Here is a 24,134-nt window from a genome sequence, read left to right on the forward strand (position 1 = left end):
TTCTTTTTCTTCTTCCAAACAGAAAGTTAAGCATGGTTTTCTAGTTTTTTTAATTGAGCCAGGTTGTCCAACAGGTTTTCCCAGCGAATGTCTTCAACAGAAAGAAAACAGATGGTCAGAATTTAGGGGAAAAAAAGAGAAAAGAATGCAACCATTCTATAAAAAAATAAAAAAGAATCTTTTTTACCAAATTAAAATCAAATTTCAAATATTAAAAATTACCAAAAAAAAAGGGAGGAAAATCATGCCCCAACTTCGTTAGTTACAAAGTGACTTCCTTTTTCCGTAAAAGCCTAGTACTTGCCTCCTTTAGAATTTCCCTCACGGAGAAGGAGAAAAGAAATTCATACAACCCCCCCTCCACCTTAAATTTCCAATCTTTAGGGTTTCTCTCTCTTTCTCTCTTCCTCTCTTTTCTTTCCAAATCTTTCAAGATCCAATCTTTATTCCTTAAAACAGAAACCCATCCCCGAAAATGCCACCCACAACCACGACTTACGGCACCATCACCTCCAACCCAACCTCCACTTCCTCACGTGCCAAACACACGCGCCGCCCGTGGCCAGAACTCTTCTCCTTCTCCTCCTTGTCCCTCCCCAGCTCCTCCACCGATGCCAAGGCTCGAATAAAGCTCAACCTCTCCTACTTCCGCGTGAACTACGTGATCATAATGCTAACAATCCTCTTCTTAACTCTTCTTTGGCACCCGGTTTCAATGATTATTTTTTTGATAACGTTCATTTTCTGGTGGTTTTTTTACCTCTTTAATGACAACCCAGTTGTTGTTTTCAATAAAACGGTGGATGATAATGTAGTTTTGGGGGGTTTGAGTTTTGCTACTGTAGTTTTATTGGTTTTGACTCATGTGGGTGTTAATGTTTTGGTGGGGCTGATTATTGGGGTTGTTGTTGTTGGAGTTCATGCTGGATTTAGAGGAACTGAAGATTTGGGTTTTGGTGGGGAAGAAGAGGAGGAGAATGGGTTGCTTTCTGTTGTTGGAAGTCAGCCTTTGAGGCCTACTTCTGGATATAATAGGATCTGATTTGATTTTTTTTGTAGTTGAATTATTGAGAAAGTTGGATTTTGGGGGTTGATTTGAAGTGGGATTTTGTTTTGTTTTATTGATCTCAACGGAAATTGGATTTAGAGGAATTGTTTGTTTCAAATTTTGCTAAATGATCCTTTTAATGGTTAGGATTGTGGTTGAGCATGGCTTGTGGTTATGTTGTCATTAATTTAAGCTTTCAGAAGGGTGGAATTTGAGGCCTTGTTTCATTCATGAATTCATTTCTGTGATTGTTCAAAATTGAATTAGAGCTGGTATCATTGCGTTTTTAGTTTGAGATTGTTGTGAAATTTAGTGGATTTTGGCGCTTTGATTTGAACTGGGTGTTATGTGGTTCGCGGGGTTTTAACTGGTGTTTTTGGTTTAAGATTGTGGGGGCAGGATTGAAGGCCTTGGGACGATCCTTTAGTGGTTAGTATAATTGTATTTGAGGTCTTGTTTCATTCATGAAATGATCCCTTGATCGTTCTTCATTGGGAGTTATTACCTTTCCTAGGATGGTGAAAGTTGGATTTTTGGGGGCTTGGAGTAGAAGTGGGTATCACAGGTTGTTTTGTATTTCCTCAATGGTTGACGCTCAAAGGTAGCGAGATTTTATGACTTAATGGTGTATTCAATGTATTTAGAGAATAGAGGATCTTGAAGAATGCTGTGGCTGCTCATTCAAGAGTGAGGTTGGATTTTGTACTTTGGCCAATCAACATGATTGCTGAGTTGGATTTGTGGTTGGGGAGATGGATGGTGATGCTCTGTTGCAAAGCAACAAGTATGAAGTAACAGGCATGCTCTTATTTGCAGTGTTGGTTTGGAAGCTGGAGGGATTAGTTTGTTACACTTTTGTACTGATCCTGGAAGTAACTTTGTTTTAGTCATTCAAGTGTAATCACTAATTTGTTGTTTTCTTCTGTAGCACAATATAAATGAATCTAATTATGAATCAACTTTATAGTTCTTTCCCTGCAAACTTGGTGTCTTAGAGCATGTCTCATACTGGTTGTTTGATGCCTCGACTGTGGTGCGTTATGTTAGTAACTTGTTTCAGAATAAGCATTGGCTGTTTACTTTGCATTCAACATGAGAGGTTGCTAACGGCTTTAATCCATGCATTACCCTTTCATTAATGTAGAATAGTAATCTTATTTTGTGATTCAGCACTTCGATATGATTTGGTTTCTAGTGCCACTAACAGGTAGAGCTTGGTTTGTTGTTCTAGCTAAAAGGTCTGCTAAATTTTATCTGTTTTTACCAGTAACTGGTTCATAGAGTAGCTTGGATCTATTTAAGCAGCCAGTTTATCATTTGACCATCTCCATTACTGTCTTCTGCGTAAGTCTCCAGAATCCTGAGACCTGATTGCATGTGTTACCTGAATCCTACTCTTCAAAGCAAGAAAGGGTCATTGTAGCTACTAGTATTTGCATATGAAAGTTTTCTTTTCTGCTAGTACATTATTGATTATAGCTATGGTCGCATGCTCCAATATATTTCTTTATGAATTGGAAGCTTCAAGACCCATAATTTTGTTATCCTACATGCCCGTTCTCTGATTGCATCCATGACCCAACACTTACCGGTGTATTTTCAGTTTAGAAAGCAGCCCTGATATAGTTCTTTGTCAACATACTGATGAGCTATCACTGCAATTGGCTTTAACTAAATAATGTGGCTAATAAAAGTTGTACGGTGCATGCAGAAGCTTTCCCTAATTTTACTTCAAACAAGGCCATCAGCTACATTTCTCCATTTTCGAATCACATTAAAATCCTCCAATGCATAGTTATACGAATATTTGTGCTAGGATAACAACTTCATTTAAATCCAGAAGATTTCTAGGGAAGATTGGTAAAAACTTAAAGCATAAAACACAACAATTTTAGAAGTGACAGAAGGAATCAGTTCAAACTTCATATTCATTTCATTCATTGATCTGCCTATACTCAGAGGTTTATGTCAAGGAGGGTATGCAGGACGACATTTAAGATGACTTAACCCTAAATTTGACATAAAAGATGAGCAAAGCTCTAAGAACAACATGCTGGCTGGCAACAAAGGAAAGTAATATCAAACAAAAGGAAGTAGAAATCAAACTACAGGAAAAAAACAATCCAACGCTATTAATCCTCTTCTAGATTGATGGAATCCTTAAACTTCCCATACAAAATCTTCTTCAACTCAGCCATTTGTGCCAGCACTGATTCTTTCTCCTCCTCGAGTTTTTCCAGGTTCTTGCTAGTCACCTCCTTCATCTCTTCTATCCTGGTCTCCACTTCTTCCTTGGGCACATGAGCGAAGACTTCACCTATTTGGAACCGTACTACTTCCTCATCAGTTAGAATCAACTCGTTACTTGCATCCTCCAGGTTATCATTTGTTTCCTGGGGTAAAAAGTTATTGTCAGGGTATGTAATCCTAAAAGATTGAACCCACATTATGGTAGAATGGGGAGTCCCAAAAGTTTCTAAAATGAAAAAACAGAGAAAACAATTGCATTTTGGTCAGATGCAACAAAACTTAACCATTAACCAAGTTGAAGGCTCTTCTACAGAATATAGACAACTAGTTGTAAATACTCGAGACAAAGTGAGATAATCAATGACAAGAGAAGCCAGAAAAGCAGTTTCAGTTTGTAGCACATATCACATTACTTTCTATAGGTTCTAGCCAAATTAACTTAACAGAACCACTCTATAATTAAAAAAATTGAGCTTCTTTTTCCCAATCTATATGCAACCAAAGAACCAAAAGCACTATTTTCTTTCAATTCTCTATATCCATCTAATTCAGCAAAGCAAATTCTACAACTCAAATATCCAAAATAATAATAAAGGAAAGAGGAACTGAGAGTAAAGAAGCAAATTTTTCCCCCCCCCAAGGAAAAAGAAAATAAACCCTAAAACTCACAAACACATAAAAAAGAAGACCTTAAGACACCAAGATAAGCCAAAACTGAAATAGGGTTTTCTCTCATTCTAAAAACCCACCTCAAAAATAATATTAAAAAGTTCAAAAAAAAGAAAGAAAGAAAGAAAAAGATCCTCAAAACCCAAAACATAAAAGGATTATAAAAACTAACAGAAACTGAAAAGAGAAATAACCCAAACCAAATTAATACCTTGGCAATCTTGATTTCATCTTCAAGCTCATGAAATCGATTGTTTAATCTTCCAAATTTGTTAATGTTCTGTTGATCTTCCCAAGTAACCTCCGTCTCAGATCCTCCAGTACCCTTTAAAAATCGTTTGTCATTTAGACCCAAAACAAAGGAAGAACACAAAAGCAAGAAATAAAAACATCCAATAAAGAAAAATGGGATTTATGTGGGGTTTTCAGAATACCTGTTGCATGGCTTGTTCGGTGTTTTCTCTCTTGGAAGAAAATGGAATGCCAACTGAAGTTTCACCGATGTTCTTTTGAGAGTACCTCTTCCTCGGCTTGAACTTGAAAGTGTGAAACTATTTCTTAGTTTTGTCTCCCGATCTTTGTCTTTCCGGGTTTTCAACTTACATTTTTGGGCTTTGCCCAAGAAGAATATGTTTGGGCTTTTTTTATTTTAAAATTTTATAAATTTAAATAATGATTAATTTCATATTATACAATTATATCAAATCAAGCCAAACGTAATATTTAAAAAAATTCTGAGCTATTTTCAAAAAATTTAAATAAATTTTTATTTTTTATTATATTTAAAAGTTTTTTTATTTTTATTTTGAAGAAAATAAATCCAACTAATTATTGATTAATGATTATTAATTAAAATATCACTTGGTGTTAACTAAATATATATTGATATGTTATAATAAATGACGATATTACATGTTGATGTAATAATCATGTGCCATTTTCACTATCATGTGCTCTTTTTACCCTCTACGTCAATTTTACATGAATATAAAATGACAAGTGACATTGATTAACATTCGAATATTTGACTTATTGATCGGTATATGAGTAAGTTCAAATCCCTTTCCTCAATTAAACAAATAATATATTAACTAATGATAATTAAAAAAATTATTAATTATGAAAAACTGTTTAATTTAAAATAAAAAAATAAAAACTTAATTGAATACAACAAAAGAATAAAAAATTACGATATAGACCTACATTTATATAATTTCAATTTACTGCAATGAAAAGCAGCCTAGACAGGTGTCATATGGCTTTTGATTCCCATTGCCCTGTGATTCTTCAGAATCTCATAGCTCAAAGACAACTTCACCATCCTAGTTTAAAGATTTGGTAAGAATGAAATAAAATAAATTAAATAAATTCATGTGTATTACATGCATGGTACAAGCATACATGACAGGTAAACTAGTATACAATAAAACTGTGATGATCTTAGAAAACATATATTTAGTTGCAGATGATAAAAAAGCAACATGGAAAAATTAGATGGATGCCTCAAGGAGCTTGAACTTTTCGGCGATATGATAGAACCATCACAAAGTCCTTGGCTGAGGAGCCAACAGATGCTGGGACCTTTTTCGCAGTTGATGCTGTGCGAAACCACAGATCGACCAAGTTATGAAGTTGTAACGTTGGTAGAACAGGCTGAGCCCGGCACATGATCTCCACCTACAAAATGGATTCACTTGTATCATCAGGGTAGATAAAGTGCCAGTAAACATCACTTATTTCACATTATAACTGCATTAATAACAAAAAAGGTACTGCATTTTTTTTTTCAGAAAATGCATTGGAAGGTTAAGAGTTTTGCCAATGCCATCAAAACATGCTTTTACTATGAACTGCTCAGATGTTGCTAGTTTCCATATGGTTCACAAGAGTAGATCAAGTGGGTTTAAGGTGTGTTAAAACTTAAGAGAGGAGGTAATCACAATAAGGAGCAATGCATCTTAACAAAAAATCTCTCACTTCTCCATAAAACCCAGAAAGGGGTCAAACTCTTCCAGAACTGGAGTAGGATATACATTCGATCTACCAAGGAATTAAAGCCCAAGTGTTATCAATGCTTTTGCTTCCAATTCCATTTCAGTATTCTCAGTTTCAAAAAACAAGAAAAAAAAAAGGCAACCTGTAGCAACATATTAACATAAAATTACAGCAACATAGCATCTCTATTTCAGAATGATGCAATTTAGACATTCTCAGCTTTCTGGGAAAACAGAAACCTGGTAAAGTTGATCTCACCTCAGCTTCACTTGCAAGATCAAGTTTCTTTACAAGGTACTTTTGGATGAATGAGACAGGCATTTTACCATCCCTGTTACGAAGAAAAAAAGAAGTCAATAATACATAGAAACAATAAAAACACCATCTCACATTTTTATGCTGCCTTCTCAACATTTACAACTTATGAGCATTAGTATTGCAATATAGAATTGTGGTAGTAAACAAAAAGTACAAAAATTTATCACAAACTCTGCAGAACCAAGCGATGGAAAAAGCAGATTTTTAAGTGGCTAATATGAACAAACTACTCACTTTATCCTCAAGTAGCATGCAGAAATCTGTGGCAGCGAAGCATCTCCTTTCCTGAAGCCATTTCATAAAATCAGATACTGAATTGAAGATATTCAAGTTGAGGCTCCTCTTGGATAAATGTAATATGCCTTTGACAATTAGCTCAAGCAGGAAAAAATTGAAGTAAAAAGGCATATCATTAATAAGTGTATATATAGTGTATAGTATCTTACTGATCTTCAGAAGCAACTAATGAGAACCAAATTGGACTTTCTTTCCTGTTACACTTAGCCCCCAAAGTGTCTAGCATGACTCTAGCTGAGGCAGCCTGCTGAGAGGCAGCTGCCCTCTTTTGTGCTGCTGCACGTAACCTTCTACGCTTCACAGGTCTTGAAATCAAACTTGCCCCATTCTTTTCATCCTGGACTTTTGTATTCTGCCCATGCTCCTTACTCTTAGCTTTAGGAATACACAATTTGCCATCAGGAACAGTGGCAGATTCCAGGTCAGCTTTTGTTTCCGGTATGTATAAGTGACAATCAGGGGCATTATGTGGCTCAGCCTTGGAAGTAGCCAATCCCTGTGAATTTAGCTTAGATGACTTTCTGTTAGCAGCTTCAACAAGACAATTTAAGGGGGTCCACAGATCTGCTTTGCCTTCTAACATTTCAACATCATCTGTATCTTCGTTTGACCTGCGTTCACTAGAAGGTTCTGCCATGGAAGAGTCCTGCACCGATTTAATGAAAATGGACAAATTTTCAATATGGAAAAGGAAAAATGTGTTTAATGACAGGGCCAATCTTGCCACAAAATTAACTCTGAAGCTTATATAATACAACCTTAAAGAATCTTTCTCCAGCCTCCTTTACCTGCCTTTTACTTTGACTAATTTTGTTTGAGGAATCAGGTGAGCTTGTGCCTGAGGGATGATCTTCTGCAAAATCTTCTTTCTTAAGGGATTCCTCAACAGAGAAATTACATCCTCGAAAAGCAGCAACTCTTTTTCGTGCAGTAGCTTTTGTTCTCCTCCCAGTCAAGCCAGTCTGCATTGGCACTTTGGGAGTACTGACCACCAATGATGATAGTGATCTTTCCTTCCTTTTGGCAGGAGGTGAGGTTGAAGGCATAACCTCAGGAGCCCTAATCTTTCTTCTTTTAAAAGGGAAAACTTTGGCCCTTATATCCTGCAAATTGTGGTCTGGCCTGCATATAATCATAGGAAAATCTAACTTTATGTCAGCTTATGCTAAACTTCATTATGAACACCAATGACTAGACGTTTTTATTTAAGTTTGTGCAAACACATGCTTTAAGTACTTGCATAGCACCACATAAATAGAGTGCATGCAGCCAGAATATATTTTGAAGAGCAATACACTATATAAACTCAAAGGTAACCAACATTTGGATGGCACAAATGGATTTATACGAAGTCTTTGAGAAGAAAAGGTGCAGAACAAGTAATGAGTCGGAGGAAGCCAATGGCTCGATGTATAAAAGCTATCATTTACAAGATTAAAATTGATATGACAGGGAAATTATACAGTTGTCATGCCCAGTCAATGGTTACACAGCAAAATTAAACTGCACCAGACACAAGTCTACTTCAGCTACAATTTCAGGAAAATTATCCAAATTTGGCTTTTGCAAAGTATTTTTTTGATTGATATTACATGCTATTACTCAGTGGGACTGGATTAGAACTTTCCAATTCTACTGCTAGCATTTTCAACTTTTTCCTGGGTAACAATTATAGCTTTTATATTTGATAACAGACTTTGCCACAAAATTCATATATTTCTAAAATACAAGCTAGAATTATACACCGTTTTATCTTTGTAGGGAGAGACAGAGGCTCAGTAATTATATAGACAGGATGAGTCACCTGAGTTTGTCGACTGGAAGACAGCCCAGCTCAATGTCACATACAGGACAACAATCCATCCCCTCATCCGAGAGCTTCTCATATATGCACTTCCTACAGACTGGATTTATTTCAATATTCAATGCATCAAAAACAATCCACAGAGAATTTCAAAACTTTATCAGATAACCAGCAAAGCATATCTTATTCAACATTTCAAGAATACTGTAGCAAGTTCAAACTTCACACATCAAAGAAACCATACGAGCAAGAAAAGCAGTTAATATGTGTCAGCCCTTTAATTCAATCAACAAAAGAAACGAAGCATTGTTTTAAGAGTGAAATAGGAAGGACGTTGAGATATTTTCTATAAATTCTTCAACAGGAATGCATCACTCTTTCCTTCAGACTGCCCAGTAAGTACATAATGACACATCAACACCCCATGCACAATACTATTGTAATATAGGTCCAGTTTCAGTTTGAGGTTGCCTAACTACAGAAGGATAGACTAGGCAACCACAAATCCTATGCACAATATGTTGTCCAGGACCTGACTATTCATGATTGTCACATATAGCTATTGTCAACTTGGCTGGGCCTTCAATTCTTCAGAAGATCTTGGGACTTTTGAAGGTTTTAGTAGAAATTGCACTTTGTAGAGCACTGCAGAAATGAAATTCCTCTTTGAATATGTATAAACTAAAGCTGCATATATGCCAACTTGGGAAAATGGGCAGCTCTTATGCATGAGAAAAGTTGCCATCCATGTTGTCTTCCATGCTAAAACCGTTGCACCAATTCTGGCTTATCCTATATCTCCTACATAAGACTGCCTTATCCTCTGACTATTATACAATAATAGAACCAAAACCACCATTACACACAAAATATTGTATATTTTTGTTCTAGGTATACCACCAGTATGTACATACGTATAAATATGCATGAGACCAACCAAGGTCAGAAAGTAAAAACAGAATGTACAGAATTATGAACCAGAACAACCAGAATGCAAGAGAAATAAAACCGCAAAACAAAATAAACAGAAAGTATATACTAAGTTAAAAAACCCAAATTTCATATAACCATGACATCAAAAGAATTTCAAATTGGATGACAATACAATCAAGACTTTTCGCAGTCATCGGAATTCAGATGCATCTGAAACGTACAGTTTAAAGAATGTAAAACAAGACAGAGATATCCCAACACAACAAATCAAACAAATTGCAAACATAAACTAACCCCAGGTGAAAAACCCAGAAAAAACAAAACCACCCAGAATACAATATGCAAAGACAAAAGGAAGGAAAACCCAGATCAACAATTATCCAGAAAAACAGAAAAACGACCAAAGGAAAGAGAAACTAACACGTATGGAGGCACAAGGAAATAGTTGTAGCTTCCCTTAAAAGCTTATTACAAAGAGGACATGTCATGCATGACTCTAAAGTCTCCCTCTTCACTTTAACAACATGATGATGACCACCAGCCATCCCTTCTCCCTATATTCCTCTCGTCTCCCTTCACATTCAAAGGCTAAAACCGGCTTGATGAAGAAGATAACTCACGAACAAGTAATGGGTAATTCTTAAAAAACCAAGAAAAAGTCTTTAAAGTTCGAAGGTTTTTCCTTTTTGGGTTTTGACAAGTGTGTTTTGGTTCTGTGTATTGGTGTCAAAAAGGTGAGGCCTTTTTTATTTTTACATGGAAGAGATCTAAACTAAAACAGATGTAAAACGAAGTGGCGGGTTTGGGGGGGTTGAAATTAAGAGCAAAACTACGTTACGTAGGATTTGGTTGGATTTTTGGACACAAAAAGAGAGAGAAAATAAGAGAAAAGCAGCGGCTTTTTATGTGTTTGTGTTGGGTGGTGTTTGAGTTTTATAAGAACTAAATATATAAAAAAATTTCTAATTTATGAAGAAAAAATAAACATCACAATCCTCTTACAATCTACCCGACTTGACTTTTTAAATGTATTATTTGTGCAATTAAATCAAAAAGTTCGTATCGATTCATCAAATTAATTAAAAAATCAATAATTCATTAAATATTTCATTGATTCAGATTCATCTAATGTGATTTTTGAAATTCACTTTAATCTTTTGTTATAACATCTCAAAATATTTTTATTATATTAATATTAATTTGAATAAACCAACGATTCAATCATTGATCTGAAATCAAAAACCCTAAATGATCATTATCCTGTTCAGTTTTGATAACTGTAATCACAGCAAAGCTTAACAACCCTAATCATAATCCAAGATAGAAATCCTATCACATAACCATGACAGTATTAAAACAAAAAAAAAAATGTAATTCACATGTATCGTTCGGTGGTTGCATATTGAAGGGATATGAATGCAAATCTTTAAAATTTTATTCAGTTGTCGTTTTCTTGACCAAGTTTTTCCGTGAAAAACAGCCATTGGTATTAAATAGGCCAAAGAAAAACTAATACTAGTGTACCCTTGTTTGACTATATACTGATTGCTACTTCCATAAACCCTCGTCCCTGCTAATTTCTAGTTTGTGGAAATGTTATTTGACAGGACAAGTATTTGTAAAATAAATCATAAGTTAATCAATATTTATTTCTTAAAAAGAAAGTTGGGTTATTAATATTAGGATCCAATAAAATGTGGGTCAAACATATTTTGGGCTTGCACCACTAAATTGGGTTGAGGTTTTAAACAAGCAACTTTGGTTATGGACTGTGACATATGTGGAGAACATCTTTAAATTTTGCAAAGCAATTTGACAAGCCATGTCCTGTCCCACATGGTACCAGTGTCTTCAAAGGATAACAATAACACAGCTCAGTTTCAGTTAGATTCCGAGTGACATGTGGAGGGAAGTGGTTGGTTGATTAAGGATCAAGGATATAGAATTCCTGGCTTCCATCCTTCCACTTTGTATGGTGGTCTGACCACCTAGTCCCCCCTGCTTACATCATTTACCGATTGGGGTAGTTCTCACTTGCACTAGTAATTTTGTGCAACATCATATTGATCTCCCCTTTTTTTTCATTTTTGTGTTTTCTTGATCCACTTGAATTCAAATAGATGGCCACCATAACAGCTAGCAACTTCGCTGCAGTGCTGCCTAAGGCAACTTTGAAGGGATCGTACAAAGTTCAATCATCTCCAGTTGTTGGTAAGATTCTAGATTTACGTGTCCACTATCCTCTTCTAAACAAATCCAAGATTCTAGATGTTTGTATTACCTTAAATTCAGATATCAGATGAGTTCAGGTATTGGAAATCAAGAAATGAAGTCTGTAAAATAGGATTTTGACATTTCATGCATGTTCTTGCATGTTTAGGATTGCCTGTGATGGCAACAAATGGTAGGGTTAGGTGCACCTTGGAGCAGAAGCGATCTGCAAGCAGCATGAGCTTGAATCCCAGCGTGGTTGCATCACTGATGGCAGCGGCAGCAGCAGCCATGACCACGACTGCAGGACCCGCCATGGCATTGGTGGATGAGAGATTGTCCACAGAAGGAACAGGACTTCCTTTTGGTTTAAGTAACAACCTTTTGGGATGGATCCTTTTTGGAGCGTTTGGTTTGATTTGGGCATTGTATTTTATCTATGTTTCTAGTCTTGAAGAGGATGAGGAGTCAGGATTGTCCCTTTGAATGATGGAAGGGGTTCGGTGTGAGTATTGGAATGGAAATGTAGAGGAAAGGAAGGAAAACTTTGGCTCCTAAATAGTCTCTTTCAATGTATGTCAGGTCAAGTTTTCTTTTTCCTTTCAAATGTTTCTTATGCTCTCTTTTTGTCATTTTCACTAAATTATGCCTTAAATTGTATGAAAGTAACAGGTCTGGACTGGAAAATTCATCATTAGAACTATGATCTAGCACCTGGAGCTCCTATGGAAGAGGCTGTAATGCCACAAATGCCCTGCCAGGTGGTTCTACACATCAGTTTAGGAATTTCTGCACACCCCTCAATTTAAAATATGATACCCCATCAATCATGTAGCAAGTGCAAAGAGACAAAAACAGATTCCATATCATATAATCCCAGTGTCAACAAAAAACTGGACTCAATATGTAACATTTTCTCATCAGGAGGTAATCCATTGCTTGCATAAATATTAGATTAAGTGAGGAGAGATTGCAGAGAGACAACAAGCGGGTATTTTAATGCAATTATTCAAGCTCCCACAAGCAATAATTCTTCTACTCTCAACCAAGAGGCACATTTTCGATTGCTGTGATTGTGCAGAACAGAAAGTGGCAGACTGGCAGTTGTCAGTTGTTGAACTTTGCTCTAATGTTGCTGAAGAAAAAATCCTATGAAAAGTAATTGCTTAATCGGAATCATTATGAAAAATAATAAAAAAGAAAAGAAAAGAAAACACCTTCCTTGCTGGTACAGGGAAGTTTGTTATCTACTGCTATGCAGAGTACCTAAAGCCTGTGGGAGATACTGAGGATCTCTGCAAGAGTAGTTAAAGCAAGTCAATCCAAATAAGTCAATGAGAAACTAATACATCAACCACAAGCTTATATTTTACTTCATTTACTTCCTAAATAGAGAATATACTCACACTTGCCGGCATTAGATCTTGAATTGCATAAATAGGATCCATCCCAATGTTCCATATGTTTCATCTTGAAAACGAAAAATAAAGAAGTATGATCCTATTTCACGAGTACAACTCATTCCCATTGGTTACCTCAAGAAGTTGGCCTTGTTTTTACGCAAAGTAGAATACACTTATTCCATAGAAAATCAATATCAACTACCTAGTAATTGCAAACTTTTTCTCTATGTCTTAGCTAAAAAACAGAGATTTAGACGTCGTCCTTGTTAAATTTAAAAACTTGAAAACACATTTCTTGTAAGTAAACATCCACTACATATATTGTCTATAGAACAAAAGGAAAAGAAACGAAAAGATGCATTGCCACAAATTTTAGTCTCTACAAATTTGCATAGAATACCCAAATCATGGCATAACGATAAAATAAAAGAGCAGAAAACTGAAGAAAGAACTATTGCTTGTATGATGGATCCACCATGACTGCCTCCTAGGTACTGCTTGGATTGGTAAGGTTAAGGACCAAAAGGTCATTATCACATCAGGACTCCATTCTGTAAGAGTCGTGACCATGATTGCCACTGGGTTTATTTGAAGAAAAACCAATTCTAACTGAACTAAGAAAAATGAAAATGAACTATGATTTGCATTCTATAAAGCAGAGATACAGGGAAACGAAACAAAAGTTACCTAACCTTCACAAAACCAACCTTGCTATGCCTTTGCTATGGTGAAATTGAGATCTTGAGCTCCATCCAGGACAAGTCATCAAGTGCAAATCAGTAGTGAACAAACAAGCATCTAAGCTCTCACGGTCCACTATAACATTACAAGGAAAGGACAAAAGTTGAAATAACAATTTAAAAGTAAATAAATAAATAAACTTCATGAAATCATTTTCACCTACATTTATTAATCGTTTCCCGGTTAATAGTTTAGGTAGAAAATATAATTTGTACAAGCTAATCTAAGGGGCATGCCATCCTGAAGCATTTGCCTTGTCATAATGCAAACTATCACCCCCAGAAATTGGTAAAATTCGTTGCGAAGGCAGTTACTAGAGAATATGTGTCACATTGAAACAGACTCATGAAGAGAAGTTATGCATAATATCAATGCACTTAACAAGGCACAACCAGCCCAATTAAAGAATAAGCTTGTTTAATTCACATGAAAAGCTTTCTGGAAACTCAGGAAGATTAGAGTAGTTTTCACTTAAGAATTACCAGCATGCATTAACTGCAAAGACAACCACATAGGCAGGTCATGAAAGAATATATTGACACTAAAACTTGGCTGTAAAATTTGAAATCAATCAATATTGGAAATAACCTCATATGAATCTACCATTGTTTCTGGTATCTGAAATAGTTTAAAGACTATGAAACAATTAGCAGTAGAAATAAAAGGGCCCCTTTTTATATTTTCTGCAAATGAGAATTTCTTACCACTACGACCTAGCAACAGAGCCAAAACAAATGACAAAACTTAATTATGGCTACATGAATCCATTGCAGCATAGAAAAACTTTTAGAATAGAATTTAATAAACAAAGATTGATGGATAACAACTCATTTTATGTTGACATTTTGATCATCTTCATAGTTTCTACGAAGCAGCTCAAAAATAGATTGATCTCCTCCATTTCTACACGATAGATCCAGTAGCATTGTTGCTGTTGACGAATCTGCAGAAAATCCTTTATCAACCATCTCATGTATAATTTTCATTGCCCTTGACGCATCAACGTTTGGAAAAAATCCTTTGATCATTGTATTGTAAGAGCAACTATCTTGCGAGCAGTCACTCACTTCCATTGTCCTAAACAATTCATATGCTTCATTTGGTAGCCCTTCTTTACAAAGTCCTTTGATCATGATAGTATAAGTGAAAACATCAGGGTGTAACCCTTTGAGTGGGACTGCACAAAATAATTTCCTTGCAACATTAAGTTGCCCAACTTGACATAAGCCATCAATTAAGATACTACACTGGACTATATTAGCTTCAATCCCTCTGTTCTGCATAATATGAAAAAGTTCTACTGCCTCATGAACATGACCATGCTTGCATAAGCCATGTAACAAAGTAGAATAAGTAATTTGGAACCAGGCCACGAGAACTCATTTCTTTGAAAAGTTGCTGTCAAAAGTCTACCTACTTGGCACATGCCATTTATAAGAGCATTGTAAGTAACAGTGTTAGGGACTAATCCATTTTGAGACATTTCGTGAGAGAGTTCAATGGCTTCATCTTTCTTTTTCAATTTACAAAATCCATTGACCAAGATGTAGTAACTACAAACATTCGGTATGCAACCCGTAGTAATCATCAAATTAAGAACCTTTCTAGCCTCCTCCGTTCTGCCTCGCAAACAATATCTATCCATCAATGTACTATATGTAATAGTATTGGGATCAACACCTTGTTGAATCATTCCGTCAACAATGTCATGAGCCTCTGAAACCATTCCCTCTTTACAAATAGCATCCACCAACATACTATAGAAGACAACATCCGGTTCGCAATTGTTAGCAACCATTTCTGTCGATAATCTTGTAACTTCCTTCCATTGGCCCAAATTACACATTGCACGAATTAAGGAATTATAAGTCACAACGAATTAAGGAATTACACATTCCATGCCCCTTGATGTCTGCTGTGTGATGGGGGACTTGAGTTCAACAAGGTTGTGCAAGCTGAACTGTTACTGACAGATCTTTTTGTTTGTGTACGGGGATTTTGGAGTGTTTTTCCTGATTTAGAGGATAACAGTTTAAAATCTTCTGCTCTGTTTAGGGGAGAATTTTGTTCTCTCCTTTCCTCAATGTATTAAACTTTCAAAAAAAAGTCACAACATTTGGTGGAATGCCTTTACCTGTCATTTCAGAGAAAAGGTTTAATGCCTCGGTTACAAGCTTGTCCTTACAAAGACGGTCGATGACAGAGCTGTATGTCACAATGTCAGGTAGATAGCCGCTTTGTTCCGTTTTCCTTAGCAATCTAATAGCCCCGCTAGTGTAGCCAACTTTACAAAGACCATTTATGATAGTATTATAAGTAATCAAATCAGGTTTGTAACCATTCCTGACAATCTCATCAAACAGAAGCACTGCTTCAGCTAGTTTACCTTCCACACACAACCCATTGGCCAGGGTGGTAAATGTGGTAGTATTAGGTTGAATACCCAGCTTCAACATTTTTCCCAAAAGCGAAAACCCTAAATCCGACCGATGCAAGCTACAGAAACAATTAAGCAAGATGCTGAAAGTATAAACATCGCGTCTGATTCCAAAAAATTCCATTTGTCTCAGTAGAGAAATGGCAGTTTCATAATGCTTCATTCCAACAATGGCACGAACAATAGCAGGGCGGGGACGGGTGCGAAGCATGTGGTTGAACAAACCCAAGGCATCATCAATTTCGTGAGACACATACTTGGGTCTCTTCAAACGGGAGGAAAAAGTAGAGAAAAATGAGGATTGGGAAGAAGAAAAGAAGAATGGGAGTTACCAAGGAGAAGGAGACGCAATTGCAGAGCAGCAGCAGAAGAAGAAGAAGTGCATTTCCAGGGCCTCATCTCTTCTTCACCGTGAAAATTGAGAAGAAATTGTAAGGGTGGTGATCAATTGGCTTCATTTTTTAAATTCAGATATCAGATGAGTTCTGGTATTGGATATCAAGAAATGAAGTCTTTAAAATAGGATTTTGACATTTCATGCATGTTCTTGCATTTTTAGGATTGCCTGTGATGGCAACAAATGGTAGGGTTAGGTGCCCCTTGGAGCAGAAGCCATCTGCAATCAGCATGAGCTTGAATCCCAGCATGGTTGCATCACTGATGGCAGCAGCAGCAGCCGCCATGACCACGACTGCGGGACCCGCCATGGCATTGGTGGATGAGAGATTGTCCACAGAAGGAACAGGACTTCCTTTTGGTTTAAGTAACAACCTTCTGGGATGAGACCCAATTATCAGAAATTAACATACATCATATAATTCCGGAGTTATTCCTTCTATTCTTACTAATTTTTTTTACTCTTCATTTCATCAGCTAAGTCATAGTTCAGTTTTTCTGATTGAAACATAGCATAATATAGGAAGGAATCCAGTTAAAATGTAAGAACATAAAGAACGTTTTCCTTTGCAATATGGCAGGAAATGCTACTTTGAGACCAGAGGAAGCTGATGCCTGATGCATAGTAGAAAAATTTGTTCATAATCATATCTCCCTTCTCTTCACAACAATATATATGTATCATTATAGAGTTTACAAGTAGCAACTTTATTTTCTTAGAGATAATTTATTCATGAGGCACTGGAAACTCTTATTGTAACTTAAAAATTGCTTGGGAGAACAGGGCAAAGGGCTTTTAGTCACCACAATCCACAAAGTCATAGTTCACAATTAGGTGGCCTTGTGCAATGCCGTTCCCATTTGTGTCAAGTTGTCTAAACACATTGACATCCAAATCTAGGCCTCCGTTGCTGCACTGATCAACGATTCTCACCGTTGCCTGAGCTCCGGTCCCGGTGTTCGTGACCTACACAAGCAAGAATAAACTTTTAGGTGCTGCTATTTAACTACTATTGTGGCCTAAGCAGTTAAAGCTAAAAATTGCTTACCCTTAAGCACCTGCCGCAAGCAGCTTGCCCTCGAGGACCAGCTGGACCACAAAAGGCCGTCCATCCATATTTGCGGCGCCATTCCAGAGGCTTATTGGCATCCCAGGTGGCGCAGAAAGCACTTACAGCGGTCAAGTCCCAGTTATTCTGCTCAGGGTTATATAAATGGTAAGTAGCTCTCACATTGGAAGCGCTTTGGGCAGCAGCAGAAGCCACCAGACAAGCTAACAACAGAATGCAGAATCTCTCCATTTTCATTTTCCCCCCCTTTTACTGCAGTTTTTGTTGCCTAAAATGATTCCAGGATGCCTGAATTTATAGTGAAAATGGTCCCTGGTATGATTACAGGATTACCCTTGTCGTGTTAAAACAGAAACTTGACTAATCCAAATCAGAGATTCTAGATCCCCATGTTCTGAGCCTGGCCAAAGTAGCATTATCTTTAGGAGTAATAGTCAACAAAGAATTTATGTGCAGCTTAAAAACCATCTAACATGTACTAGAAAAAAAATCATAAGAATCATCATCCTCAGTCAGAACAAATCAGGACCAGAAGATTAATTTCTTGAGAGCTGACGGATCAAAATATTATAATTACCCAGACTGCAAAATTCTATCAAAAGTTGATTTACTTCACAAATAATGCAAGGGTATACATCAAACTGGAAAACGAATTCAATGGTAATCAATTAATGACCGATGTCTTTCATTTTTCCACTGAACATATATAGAGTAAAGTTAGTTGAAATCTCATTTGCGTGACAAATTATGTATTCCTTTTTTGTGGTTGTTGTGACTTGTGATGCGAAGACTCGTTTAGTCTTTCACGCAAACTAGAAATTCAGACTCGTCATTGGATGATTTTTCTACAATTTTCCATTGAGATTTGGAGTCTTCATCACTCAAATTTTCTTCGCAGTTACCCATTTATTCTTCCTTCATTAGCGGCAGAAAAATGTTCATTTCCTTGTTAGCAGGCTCATTACCATTCCAAAATTAACATTTCTGTTGATGAACACTTTCTTGGATTCAATAGCATACAATCTATATCCCTTCAATACCTCACTGTAACCATTATGAACTGTTAACTTTGACTTTGCATCAAACTTATATCTCCTCTCATCAGGTATTTTTGCAAAACAGATACAGCCAAACACTTTAAGGTGAGCAACAGAAGGTTTGTATCCAAACCATAGATCAAATGGAGTTTTCTGAGACAATACTCTAGTATAAACTTTATTTTTGGTATAGTTGGCAGTGTTAAGTGCCTTTGCCCAAAACTTCTTAGGCAACCCTACCTGAAAGAGCAAGCATCTTTCCATCTCAGCCAAGGTTCTTTTTTTTTCCTTTCAGACTTACCATTTTGCTGTGGGTTGTAGGTGACAGTTAACTGATGCTACATACCATGTTCAGCCAAGAATTTCTCAAATTCAGCTATAGCAAATTCAGTACCATTATCACTTTTCAAAGTCTTTATAGTTAAGCTTGAGAAGTTCTCTACTAATGCCTTGACCTTAGTGAAAATCTTTAAAGCATTAGACTTCTGCTTCAAGAAATAAACCCAGCAATATCTAGTATAATCATCAAGAAACAATATATAATACTTGCTTCCACTAAGTGAAAGTGTTTTCATAGGTCCACTTATGTTAGTATGGACTAACTCCTGCTTCTGAGATGCCTTTCAACTACTTTTCTTAGGAAATACCTTCCTAGTCTACTTTCCATATTGATGGGCTGCACACAACCTTTCTGGTTCGGTAATACCTGGTAAGCCTTCAACGAACTGATAGATGCCATCAGAGAAAGTGAACTATATTTCACCTGTCCCAACCTTCTGTGCTAAAGTTCAAACTCATCCTTTTCACTGTACAAAGCCATATGCATAGTGTCCTTCAAATTCATTGGATAACAGTTATTCTTCATCTGAACAGTAAACATCTTTACACCACAAGGATCAAATACAGTGCAAAGTTTGTCTTTGAACAATAAAGCATAATGCTCATCTGCCAATTGTCCAACACTCAGCAGATTATGATCTGCTTCAGGCACATAATGAACACTCATTGTATATCTCATACCAGATGTAGTCTCAACAACAACAATCCCCACACCAAGTATTTTCATGTATTCTCTATTTCCAATTTTAACTTTGGATATGAAACTAGTATCAAGATTAGTAAACAAAGACTGATTACCTGTAAGATGATAAGAACAGGCACTATCCACAACCAAACACTAGTTTTTCTAGATTCTTCACCCATCTTAGCCATGAACAAAAACTCTTCAACTCACTTTCCTGCTTAGCTATTGCAACCTGAGCCTCAGGTTTTGTTTTTTTTGGTTTTTGCACACTTTTCCAACATGCCCCAATTGCTGACAAGCCCTACATTTGACATATGGCCTGAACAAGCAGTATGTTTCAGCATGATTCCTCTTCTTGCAATTTGAGCTAGGAAGATATTTACCAGTTGATTTTATCTGCTTCACATAGTAGATTTAGTTCTTTTCAACTCAATCTTTTTAGAACTACTACTTTTTAGTTTTAGTCCCTTAGTTTTAGCAACCAAGGCATTCTCTATAGAGTCCTCATGCTTAAGAGACTTTCTCTGCTCAAAAGCTAGTAAAGTTGAAATTAATTCTTTCACAGAGATTTTAGTCAAATCTTTTGAGTCTTCAAGTGAAGTTACCTTTGACTCAAACTTATCTGACATACTCACTAGAATCTTGTTGACCATCCTTTGATCGGTGACCTCTTGTTGTAGCATCCTAAGCTGATTCACCAGCTTCAACAGCTTGTCTGTATACTCTGAATGCTTTCCTCTTCCTTTATTTTCATCATTTCGAATTGTCTTGACAAATTCATGATTTGCATAACCTTGGTTCTATCATTTTCTCGGTATTCTTCTCTTGCACTATTCCACACTTGCTTAGTATCTTCCAAATGCATAATCTTTCCAAAAATTGACTCTGATGTAGCTGACTGTAGGCTAATCAAAGCCTTGTACGTCTTTGCAACTTTCTTCGAGTGCTGCTTGATTTGAGCAATGGTTGGTTTGGCATGCCTTTGAATAGGCATCTCACCAGACTCCACCACGTCCCACAAGTCAAATGCCTTGAGATAAGACCTCTTTTTTACTACCCAGAAGGGGTAATTCACACCAGTGAATGCAGGAGGTGAAGCAACACTAATTCCAGTTGTAGCCATATTAAATTGAAGAAGCTTTGATCAAAACAGTGCATTACAAGTCCCTGGAGACAATGTGCTCTGATACCATGTAGTGAATTTGAGAAGAAAAACTCAAGAGAATGAAGAACACAGGAACAGAGAGGGAAAACAGAGAAAATCAAAAACAACTCAAAATTTGGGAAAACGATTTTTGACTGTTATTCCCTAGTTGTATTTATATCAACACTGATAAAACTAAACTCCTTAGATCTAGCCTCGATTACTGTGCATTACCAACTAACTCAGTTGAGCAGAGAAACAAATGCCATTGATTTCTGTGCTATAGCAACGGTAACAACTCCTTACAAACAACAGAGTAAAATAAAGAGAAGACGATACAAATATAAAATGGCAAAGCATAGTGCCGTATGACTCTAAACATGGACTTATAAAACCACAACAAATAAAATTACATCGTTTAACTAAAAATCTTCGATCTTCATAATGCTGTTGGTTCCCTCCAATCTTCAACAGCTTCCTTCATTCTTCAACAACTTCAACTAGAGACAAAAGATTAAATCTTCAAAATGCCAGCCAAGTGGGGTTTACAGTGCGCTTTCGTCCAGTTTTTGTGTTGTAAATGATTAGAGTGTGATGAGCATCTGTTGTATGTATTGTATAGAGTGATGCTCAGTTTTTGATCGCTGCATATTTTTTATACTGGGTCTGTACCGTTCGAGGGCTGTTGATCTTATGCACGGGAAGGTTGGCTCTGAAGATAGGTTGAGCTGATCTTGAGTCGATATGTTTTTCCTTTGAAGTATAAAGGTTTAAAATCCCTCTGTTTTTACAGGGAATTGAGTTTTGAACCAATTATTATTGTTCAAATCAGGAATCAGAATACTTCCAAAACATACACTCTTCTCACAGAGCTTTACTTCATTAAGACATTGATTGAAAGTTTAGCATACAGAATCCCACTTTTTGATGTCATTTCCCAACACCAAAGATTACCATCCTAGTAACATGATATTACATGATGCTTCTTATCACAGATTTATTCATGAGAAAAGTGGGAAGTCTAACTTGGTAGCTTAAAAGTTACTGGGAGTAGACAAGCACTGCATCGTCGTCACAATCCACAATCTTATAGTCCACTATTAGGTGCCCTTGTTTGATGCCGTTCCCATTGGTGTCAATCGGTTTAAACGCAGTTTCAAGGTCCAACTCCAGGCCTCCAGTGCCGCATGTGTCAACGATTCTCACTATTTCCTCGTCTTTAGTTTCAGTGTTGGTTACCTGCAAGTACAGTGGCGGAGCCAAGATTGATTAAACTATGCATGAAAATAATATACAACTCAGAATTTTAACACGTTATGGCCTTGATTTGCACGACTTAAATTTAGGAGTTTCAGAACTTTTGAGGTTGCCATGGCCCCTTTGAACCTAACTACCATCCTATCCTGCATGCAGGTGAGGATAAATTATGTTTATATCTCATAATTTCGATGTATTGCACGAGCTGAGCTTTTCTAAGGCGAAGTCTCTAATTTTCTTTCAGTACTATATATTCAATAGACATATTCAATTTATGAAGATGAAAATTAGTGAGAGGTAGAAAAAGTTGCTCACCTTTAAGCACTTGCCACAAGCGTCTACTCCCGTAGGACCAACTGGTCCACAGAAACCGGTCCATCCATACTTGCTGCGCCATTCCAAGGGCTTAGCACCAACCGCTGCGGCGCAAAAAGAAGGTATTTCCCAGCTATTCTGTGAAGGTTGGTAGTCAGTCCAATAAGCCGTGACATCGGTAGCATCTGGGACGTCGTCTGCATCACAATCCACAAATGCATAGTCCACAGTAAGGTGACCTTGTTTAATGCCGTTTCCATCAGTGTCAATGGGTTTAAACGCAGTCTCGAGGTCCAACTCTAGGCCTCCAGTGCCGCATGTATCGACTATTCTCACCGTTTCATAAGCTCCAGTGGCAGTGTTGGTCACCTACACGTATGCAAGAGAATAAATCGTACGTATAGCTCAGAAATTTTAATGAATACACGAGCTTTTTTATTGAAAACGAAAGGGAAATAGGAAAGATCAATAACAAAATTATCAAGGAAACAAAGGTTTAGGTCCTTGCATTTAAGCACTTGCCACAAGAATCTACCCCCTGACTACCACTCGGTCCACAGAAGCCGGTCCATCCATATTTTTTGCGCCATTCCAAGGGCTTATCACCATCCACTCCGGCGCAAAAAGAAGGTAGTTCCCAGCCATTATCGGTAGGCTTGTAGTCAGTCCAATAAGCTGTGACATCAGAAGCACTTTGGGCAGCGGCAAAAGCCACTAGGCAGGCCAAGAACAGAATGCTTAAGCTTAGTCTCTTCATTTTTTGTGTGAAATACTCTATCGGTTTTCTTGAAATCGTTTCCAGGGTGTGCTCCATTTTATAGACTTAATTAGTTCACCGTACTTGTAAAGATTAAACCATGTGATTTTCATTCTCTTAATAATAGAAAATTACACATCACCGTCCAAGTGGATAAGGCATATGCTTTAACTAAAATTTCTTATAAATTAAAAAAAAAAAATTCAGTGCAATTATTGCTTTTGGCGTCCTAAACTTGAATTTCGTGTAATTTAATGGAAATTCGTAAAGATCAGAGCTGCACGTGATTTTCGCGCTCCTGTTTTTGTCATTTTGTCAATAATTACTACGGTCACTCAAGTCCAAGTCAGCTTGTGGGTAAGCACAACGTAAAATCGTTAACGTACTCGACAGTCGACAATTGTCCTAAAGTGTAAGCGGCATCGTGGTCCTACTGTCAGTAGCTAATTTGTCTGTTTTCATCGTTTATTGGTCCTCTCAATATTTTTTATCTAGACTGGTGCAGGCTGCTCTTGTCTTACTCCTTGGACTTGCTGATGATCCATGAGATAAATATTCAGGCAACTCGTTCGTTAAGGAATATATTAAATTATTACATTCAAAATATGATATCTATAGTTTATGAGTGGATATTACATGTGTGAATAGTGACAATGTGTGTATTTGAACAGAAAAATAATAAAAAAGAATATTATCTCATTTGGGAGGCTCTCAAAATGAGGAAAATCGGTTCCCATGTCAACGGGAGTCTCTAACACCTTCAACTAGAGATTAACAATGACATATCATATGAACTTGGCTTGATTAATTTGTCCTCGTCGATTTAACTTGGTTGTACTCCTGCCTATGGTATATTGCTGTATGTAGGGATGATGTTGACATAGAGTAGCTAATTAATGCCCACTTTAAAATTTTATTAATCCTGGTTTATTTTCTGACAATTTTGCTGAGTTTCAAGCAGGTAAAGAAGGCTTTTCATTTGCTTTGTCCTCTCTTGGCAGGCGTACGGTGCATCAACCTCATCTGCA

At 36.8% G+C, this 24,134-nt stretch overlaps 6 protein-coding genes and 1 pseudogene across 9 annotated transcripts; 2 read left to right on the forward strand and 5 right to left on the reverse strand.

Annotated features, from left to right (window-relative positions):
* On the forward strand, window positions 241-2,031 carry LOC18600169 (PRA1 family protein E). The gene has a single exon (XM_007030481.2). It carries the CDS (start codon window positions 476-478, stop codon window positions 1,040-1,042), a length of 567 nt encoding a protein of 188 aa, XP_007030543.1. The 5' UTR covers window positions 241-475; the 3' UTR covers window positions 1,043-2,031.
* On the reverse strand, window positions 2,947-4,560 carry LOC18600170 (probable prefoldin subunit 4). The gene is made up of 3 exons (XM_007030482.2): window positions 4,402-4,560; window positions 4,179-4,292; window positions 2,947-3,441 (listed from the first exon to the last, which is right to left on the reverse strand). The coding sequence occupies exons 1-3, from the start codon at window positions 4,408-4,410 to the stop codon at window positions 3,181-3,183; spliced, it is 384 nt and encodes a 127-aa protein (XP_007030544.1). The 5' UTR covers window positions 4,411-4,560; the 3' UTR covers window positions 2,947-3,180.
* Window positions 5,302-10,217, reverse strand: LOC18600171 (E3 ubiquitin protein ligase DRIP2). 2 transcript variants are annotated; one of them, XM_007030485.2, is made up of 7 exons: window positions 9,736-10,217; window positions 8,382-8,481; window positions 7,336-7,699; window positions 6,727-7,223; window positions 6,515-6,565; window positions 6,221-6,293; window positions 5,302-5,644 (listed from the first exon to the last, which is right to left on the reverse strand). In XM_007030485.2, exons 1-7 carry the CDS (start codon window positions 9,857-9,859, stop codon window positions 5,471-5,473), a joined length of 1,383 nt encoding a protein of 460 aa, XP_007030547.1. In that variant the 5' UTR covers window positions 9,860-10,217; the 3' UTR covers window positions 5,302-5,470. The 2 variants fall into 2 exon arrangements, with proteins under 2 accessions (XP_007030547.1, XP_007030546.1); XM_007030484.2 differs by having other exon boundaries at window positions 7,366-7,699; window positions 9,736-10,213.
* On the forward strand, window positions 11,165-12,679 carry LOC18600172 (photosystem II reaction center W protein, chloroplastic). 3 transcript variants are annotated; one of them, XR_001927722.1, is made up of 3 exons: window positions 11,165-11,525; window positions 11,695-12,098; window positions 12,192-12,679. XR_001927722.1 is itself a non-coding variant. In XM_018120505.1 (2 exons), exons 1-2 carry the CDS (start codon window positions 11,435-11,437, stop codon window positions 12,009-12,011), a joined length of 408 nt encoding a protein of 135 aa, XP_017975994.1. In that variant the 5' UTR covers window positions 11,165-11,434; the 3' UTR covers window positions 12,012-12,222. The 3 variants fall into 3 exon arrangements, 1 of the variants encoding a protein (XP_017975994.1); XR_001927721.1 differs by having other exon boundaries at window positions 12,198-12,679; XM_018120505.1 differs by having other exon boundaries at window positions 11,695-12,222.
* On the reverse strand, window positions 14,497-16,813 carry LOC18600173 (annotated as a pseudogene).
* Window positions 17,109-17,861, reverse strand: LOC18600175 (pathogenesis-related protein PR-4). The gene is made up of 2 exons (XM_007030491.2): window positions 17,552-17,861; window positions 17,109-17,469 (listed from the first exon to the last, which is right to left on the reverse strand). The coding sequence occupies exons 1-2, from the start codon at window positions 17,807-17,809 to the stop codon at window positions 17,299-17,301; spliced, it is 429 nt and encodes a 142-aa protein (XP_007030553.1). The 5' UTR covers window positions 17,810-17,861; the 3' UTR covers window positions 17,109-17,298.
* LOC18600177 lies at window positions 21,622-23,206 on the reverse strand. The gene is made up of 3 exons (XM_007030494.2): window positions 22,858-23,206; window positions 22,350-22,718; window positions 21,622-22,016 (listed from the first exon to the last, which is right to left on the reverse strand). Exons 1-3 carry the CDS (start codon window positions 23,161-23,163, stop codon window positions 21,819-21,821), a joined length of 873 nt encoding a protein of 290 aa, XP_007030556.2. The 5' UTR covers window positions 23,164-23,206; the 3' UTR covers window positions 21,622-21,818.

The sequence above is a fragment of the Theobroma cacao genome, chromosome 5, assembly GCF_000208745.1.
Source record: "Theobroma cacao cultivar B97-61/B2 chromosome 5, Criollo_cocoa_genome_V2, whole genome shotgun sequence".
Lineage (NCBI taxonomy): Eukaryota > Viridiplantae > Streptophyta > Magnoliopsida > Malvales > Malvaceae > Theobroma > Theobroma cacao.